The sequence below is a fragment of the Chiloscyllium plagiosum genome, chromosome 43 (assembly GCF_004010195.1).
Source record: "Chiloscyllium plagiosum isolate BGI_BamShark_2017 chromosome 43, ASM401019v2, whole genome shotgun sequence".
NCBI lineage: Eukaryota > Metazoa > Chordata > Chondrichthyes > Orectolobiformes > Hemiscylliidae > Chiloscyllium > Chiloscyllium plagiosum.
In genome coordinates, this window is record NC_057752.1 from 2,189,750 (window position 1) to 2,196,753 (window position 7,004).

General features: G+C 42.7%; 1 protein-coding gene across 1 annotated transcript in view; it reads left to right on the forward strand.

The window, feature by feature from the left end:
* Window positions 1-7,004, forward strand: part of LOC122543258 (sodium channel protein type 8 subunit alpha-like) — a 199,539-nt gene that overhangs the window by 111,914 nt on the left and 80,621 nt on the right. Inside the window, exon 10 of the mRNA XM_043681730.1 lies at window positions 3,733-4,014. Coding sequence (XP_043537665.1) covers window positions 3,733-4,014 — 282 coding nt within the window. The remainder of the gene's footprint in view (window positions 1-3,732; window positions 4,015-7,004) is intronic.

Sequence of the window (7,004 nt, forward strand, 5' to 3'; positions counted from 1 at the left end):
GGCCTATGCGGGTGCCCATGGCTACTCCTTTTGTTTGGAGAAAGTGGGAGGATTGGAAAGATAAGTTGTTCAGGGTGAGGACCAGTTCGGTCAGTCGAAGGAGGGTGTCGGTGGAAGGGTACTGGGTGGTACGGCGGGAAAGGGAGAAGCGGAGTGCTTTGAGTCCTTCGTGATGGGGGATGGAGGTGTACAGGGACTGGATGTCCATGGTGAAGATGAGGCGTTGGGGACCGGGGAAGCGGGAATCCTGGAGGAGGTGGAGGGCGTGGGTGGTGTCACGAATGTAGGTGGGGAGTTCTTGGACTAATGGGGACAGGACCGTGTCGAGGTATGCGGAGATGAGTTCGGTTGGGCAGGAGCAGGCTGAGACGATGGGTCGTCCGGGGCAGTCAGGTTTGTGGATTTTGGGCAGGAGGTAGAAACGGGCGGTGCGGGGTTGTGGGACTATGAGGTTGGAGGCGGTGGATGGGAGGTCCCCTGAGGTGATGAGGTTATGGATGGTCTGGGAGATGATGGTTTGGTGGTGGTGGGTGGGGTCATGGTCAAGGGGACGGTAGGAGGAGGTATCTGCGAGCTGGCGTTTGGCCTCAGCGGTGTAAAGGTCAGTGCGCCAAACTACTACCAATCTAATCTAACCCAACCATGAAAAGAAGAGAGAGAAAAACTCGTAATAATAGATTGGTTAGCCTGAAATCGGTAGTGGAGAAAACAGAAGAATCCTTGGTATAAAAGATTCAGTAGCAGAGTTCTTTGAAAACAGTGGCTGGTTTGGACAGAATCAGCATGGATTTACAAAAAGGAAATCAAGCAGTGCAGGCTCAAAGAGCCGAATGGCTTACTCCTGCTCTGATTTTCTGTGTTTCTGTGTCCTTTCGGGAAGAAGACTCCAGACCACCATGATGTAGTTAACTCTTAACTGTACTCTAGGCAATTACGGTTGGGCATCAAATGCTGGTCATTGAATATCAATATCAATGAATATAATTGTAGGTGCACAGAGTGCATGCTGCCATGTTGTAGACTACCACTTGCACAGGAACCTCCTTCAGTTCACTTCTATCCTTCCCAATCTATGGGGAAGTTCAACCAGCTCATTGCTGGAGAAAGTTTGCATTGAGCCTTCAAATTGATGTATAATTATTCTTTCCAATGGCACATGAAGAATTAGAGGGGTGATGTGGGAAAAGCTACAAACTTTTAAATACAATGAGATTTTGTCTTTAGATTCTTCATAAATGGATGAAAAATCAAAAATGGAGTTTCAGAACCTTTGAGCAGTTATATCTCGTAATGGGTAAAAGCATAAAACTTTCTGAACTTCAAATGTCAAAAAATCATACATATGTTTCTTCTTTTGATACTTGTGATGATTCTTCCATAAGAAAAAAACTACCAAAGAAGTGAAGTAAAAGAATAATTTTATAATAATATTTCTAAAAATATTTTGTTATAATATTTCACTATATTTCACAAAACTCTACTTTGAAATCTTGTCCTTTCAACATGTACATTTGTGGATTAAATGGAGCAACAGACTACTGTAAAACATTAGGGTCCAATATCTTAATCTATATCAAAGGTCCACATACGTCCTTAATACTTTACTTTGACCCCTCGCTAAGAAACTTTCTGGGCTTTTATGTTAGATCTCAGAAGAAATACAGCAATGCATGATTTCGTTCCTCAAGCTATCTTCTATTTAAGTCATGTACTGTATTTAATTTACTGGCCCTCAATTAACTTACACTGAAGCAGTTGATAAATTGAATTAGTGCTTGCTAAATCATTAAAGCAAAAACCAAATTGCAAAGCTGTGCAGTCAATGCTATTTACTGGCCGCCGTACTATACAAACCATCGTGAAGTTTCATCACAGAAAGAGACCGTTTCGCCAATTATCTCTGCACTGGCAGAATAAACAGACTGTCTGTCTGTTCTAATCCCACAGACCAGCCTTTGGTCTGCAGTCCTGCAGGTTCCAGTGCTTCAAGGAAAGATCCAAGTTCCTTTTCAATGGGCTGAGGGTTTGCACCTCAATCACTGAACCAGCCAGTGAATTCCAGGCAGTGAATTCCTCAGGTCCCCTCTAATCCTCGTACCAATCATCGTAAATTGTGCTACTTGCTAATTGATCTCTCCAGTGGGGGAACACAGGTCTTCCTTGTCCACTCCAAGCCCTTCATTATTTTGTGCACCTCAATTAAGTCACCCCTTAGCCTACTCTGTTTTAAGGAAACCAACCCTAGCTTCTCCAGAAGTTAGTGACACTCCTGTTCTTATCTGTCAGCCTTGATTGGATTAACAGCTCATTTCCTGTGAGGTCCATCTGGCTGACCTTATTCCAATCACGACAGAAGGTCAGGTCTTACTAACCTAATTGAATCTTTTGGGCAAGTAACAAGGAGGATTGATGAGTGTACTGCAGTGGATGTTATCTACATGGATTTTCATAAGGCATATTAATGATAGGGTAAGTATACAAGGTCTTTTCCCTGGGGTGGGGGGGTCCAAAACTAGAGGGCATAGGTTTAAGGTGAGAGGGGAAAGATATAAAAGGGACCTAAGAGGCAACTTTTTCACACAGAGGAGGGCGCGTGTATGGAATGAGGAGCCAGAGGAAGTGGTGGAGGCTGGTACAATTGCAACATTTAAAAGGCATCTGGATGGGTGTATGAATAGTAAGGGTTTAGAGGGATATGGGCCAAGTGCTGGCAAATGGGACTGGATTAATTTAGGATCTCTGGTCAGCACGAACAAGTTGGACCAAAGGGTCTGTTTCCATGCTGTGAAGCTCTTGACTCAATGACTCTATATCCCCAGATAATCTTTCATCCTCTTGGTTATCAAGAATCTATCTCCCTCTGCCTTCAACATATTGAATGATTCTACATCCACTGCCTTTTGAGGAAGGGAATTCCAAAGACTCACAACCCTCAGAAAAAAATGTTTCCTCATCTCCGACTTAAATGGGCAACCACTTATTTTAAAACAATGACCCCTAATTCTAGATTCTCCCACAAGAGGAAACATCCTTTCCACATCCACCTGGTCAAGTCCCCTCAGAATATTATATGTTTCAATTAAGTCACCTCTGACTCTTCTGAACTCCAGAGGACACAGGCCTAGACTGTCCAGCCTTTCCTTGTAAGGCAATCCACTTGTTCCAGGGATTAGTCTCGGAAACCTTCTCTGAACTGCTTCCAATGCATTAACATTCTTTTTTATGTATGTTGACCTGTACTATACACAGCACCACAGATGTAATCTCAGCAATGCCCTGGATAATTAAAGCATAACCTCCCTACTCTTACATTTGAACCATCCATTCCTCCACTCTTCATCTTGAATCAGCATTTGTGAGCTCAAGATCATTTCGTCCAATGAATCAGCTCTGTACAAAGATGCTCTGGCTGCACGAACCTGGATGTGGTCAGCCTAATGTATTGTAAAATATGATGCACGTTTCTTGTGAGCTAATGACATTTGTGTAATGCCATGTGGATTTGCAGGGATTTGAGCTCGACAGTAGATGCTAAAAATCCATTTATTTTCAAAAAGTTTAGTTGTTGTCGACAAAATGGTTTCAAATCCTTACCCTGACGTTTGTCAACTTGCCATTTCACCCAAATCTTTTCAAGATCACTTGTATTCTTTTGCATTATCCAATCTAGGTAAATATTTCAATGAAGCTCCAATTGGATGTAACTCTGTGTTTATTTATCTGTGTGTCTAGCTGGCTGCTGCGACAGCCACCTCTGCGGGCACTGTTTCGGAAGATGCGCTTGACGAAGACGAGGAAGGAAGAATGTCACAAAGCTCATCAGAGTTGTCGAAACTCAGCTCGAAAAGTGCCAAGGAAAGAAGGAACAGGCGGAGGAAGCGAAAGCAGACAAGGGGACACTCCGAGGGGGAGGAGAAAGGCGACCATGAAAAGATTTTAAAGTCAGAATCTGACAATGGGATCAGTAAACGGGGCAGGCATTTAACACATGGAATGAAATACCCCATGAACCAGGTACCTGGTTTCTTGATTTGTTCGAGCCGTTATGGTCTGTGATACAAATGGAGACAAAGGAGTCACAATTCACCAAGCAGCTTAGCTGATTGATGGCTATTCCATAGCAATAGGTCATTAGGCATATATTGTTCAGTCTTCATAAAATTACTGCTACCAAAGCAAAGTTAAATCATATATGAATAATGAATTTAGCAGTGAGCTTGGTGAACCAATTATTGAAATACATTTTGCATCATCACCTCTGAGTGCAATCACAGCATTGCTCAGCAGCAGAGGTTTCTGCATGTTTAAGCTGCAGTGTACTACAGATTGCAGTGGTCATTGTACTTCAGAGATTCTCCAAACTCTATCTTAAAGCTTTTCTTTGCTTGGCAGTTGAGATACATGTTGAGAATTTGGTGTGGGTAAGCTTTTACCAGCATTTATACCAATGTGGCTAGGTTCCAGGAGGAATGTAAATGTCCTGAGGTGACGAGCCATAGATTCTTCCTGATGCAATGATACCAGACTTTGACATGGAAGGTCTCATAGTGTTCTGCTTGAGATTAACGCCTTGCTTTGTCAAGAATTGCAGACTTGAAATGGTATCCTGCCTGTACTTGGTGCAGTGGGTTGGCAACCGAAGTTGCACTATTTTTGTTCTCCATTTTAACAAAAGGTAGTGACATAGAAAGTGTAAATAATGGAATTGCTGAAAGAAGGTATCAGCAGAGGTTCCATCATGGATGTGAACCCTTGAGTCAAATTTAAGCTGGACTCTTCCCAGCTCTGCAGGTTGGCCAACATGAGGAGTGTTTCCTGGTGTATACCCATCAGCCTACTTTGTTTGATTCGTCCACAGGATGGACATCACTGGCTGGGCCAGTATTTATTGTCCATCCCTAATTAACTTGAAGAAGGTGATAGTGTGCCTTTTGAAACACTGCAGTCCACATGCTATAGATAGGCCTATAATATCCTTAGGGAGAGAATTCCAGGATTTTGACCCAGCGACACTGAAGGAATGGTGATATATTTCCAATTCAGGATGGTGAGTGGCTGGGAGGGGAACTTGCAGGTGGTTGTGTTCCCAAGTATCTGCTGCCCTTGTCCTTCTAGATGGAAGTGGTCATGGGTTTGGAGGATGCTGTCTGAGGGATTTTGATGAATTTCTGCAGGGCATCTTGTAGATAGTACACACTGCTGCTACTGAACATCGGTGGTAGAGGGAGTGGATGTTTGTGGATGTGGTGCCAATCTAGCGGGGGCTGCTTTGTCCTGGATGGTGTTGAGCTTCTTGAGTGTTGTTGGAGCTGCCCCCATCCAGGCAAGTGGGGAGTATTCCATCACACTCCTGACTTGGGCCTTGTAGATGGTGGAGAGGCTGTGGGAAGTCAGGAGGTGAGTTGTTCACTGCAGGATTTTAGCCCCTGATCTGGTCTTGTAGCCACTGTGTTTATCACCTTCCTAACTTTTGTCTTTTAAATGGTTAACAGGCTTTGGGGAGTCTCAGACCTCAAAGCCAGCAACTCAGTCCTCAGGACTAGAGTTAGTATGCAGTCACACCCTCTGGGGAGCTGGAACCTGTGACATTATTGGAAGTCAATGCATTTCGAAGTAACTTATTCTACCTCCCCATTGGTCAGCGGAAGGTATCTCCTCATATGTGAGTTAAACTGCAACAAAGCAAAATACCAGACTTCAAGGGGCTGGTGTCAAAACACATTAGTGCTCCAGTGCATTATTGTAGTGTGAGGGCTCTGTTTACTGTGACTTCCTAATCTCAACTGAACTGTTGCAGGAAGCTGAAGCTATGCCATTTTGCACAGTGACTCCTTCATCCATAATTGGAAACAACTGGTATTAACTGAAACTTGGGGACAGGCTGCATGTTCACCTCTATTAGGAAAATATTGCATTGTGCAGCAAGACATCTCTGGCTATTGTTCCAGGACATTAATCAAAATCAAATGAAATTATTTTGCTGCTCTATGTTGTGTTTTATAAAATGCAAACCTGTTTCAGGACTCTCAATGATTAAATTATAATGGGCAACCTTACCTTGAAATTAAGCAATCCAAATCATAAAGTACAGTTGATGGCCAATTGGTCCATTGAACTTGCGAGTATTATTAAAACAATGACTGAATGTTGTTTGAAATCCAACTATTTTAAGAGGAGTTAATCTGTTTGTTTTAAGCATACTTGAAACAGTGGAGAAAGCAATTCCATGCAAATGCACAGCTTAATTTCAAGGTTTGTAATCTATAGATAATTGCTTTGCTAAATGTTATTATCAGAAGCTTTTTTTAAATCTGTGAATAACACCGTACTGAAATAATTCCACAAGAGGCCAGTATCCTGTCACCCTTTCTTTACATGTGGATATCTACATATGACACTGATCCAGCTCTCCGAGTGAACAGAACCTCGGACCCTCCTGTTTCTTTTTTTTTGAATCTCCTGTTTATTTTATTTTATTAAATAAATTACAAAACAGTTTACAAAAAACATTTACAGCTGTACACAAGGGACAGAAATTTTACAAGGGAGAGGAGCAGCTAAGCTAGGCCCCAAACCCTACTGTTCAACCATTTTACAGGGAGAGGAGGACAAACCTCAAATCCCAGTTCCACATAGGACAAGACAGTGACAACAACATTTGTACATTAGACAATACTGTTACATACAAAAGTGCAGACAATACAGACCCAGCCAGCCCCCATCCCTCCCACCTTCCGACAACCCTCCTGTTTCTCTTTTTTTTCTTTTTTTTCTTTTATTTTACTCTTTTTTTTTTTCTTTTTTCTTTCTTTTTTTAACCCCCACACTACCACCTAAGTGCGGTAGTGCTTATTTTTCCCCCAGCACCCATGGTGTGTGTGTGCAGGTGTGAGACAGAGTGAAAGACACAAAGTGCACAAATCTTTATTCAAATTCCACCACCAGGAAGATAGGAAAACACCCGGGTGGCCAGTGACAAACACTGCCCTTCACATCAAAGGGCA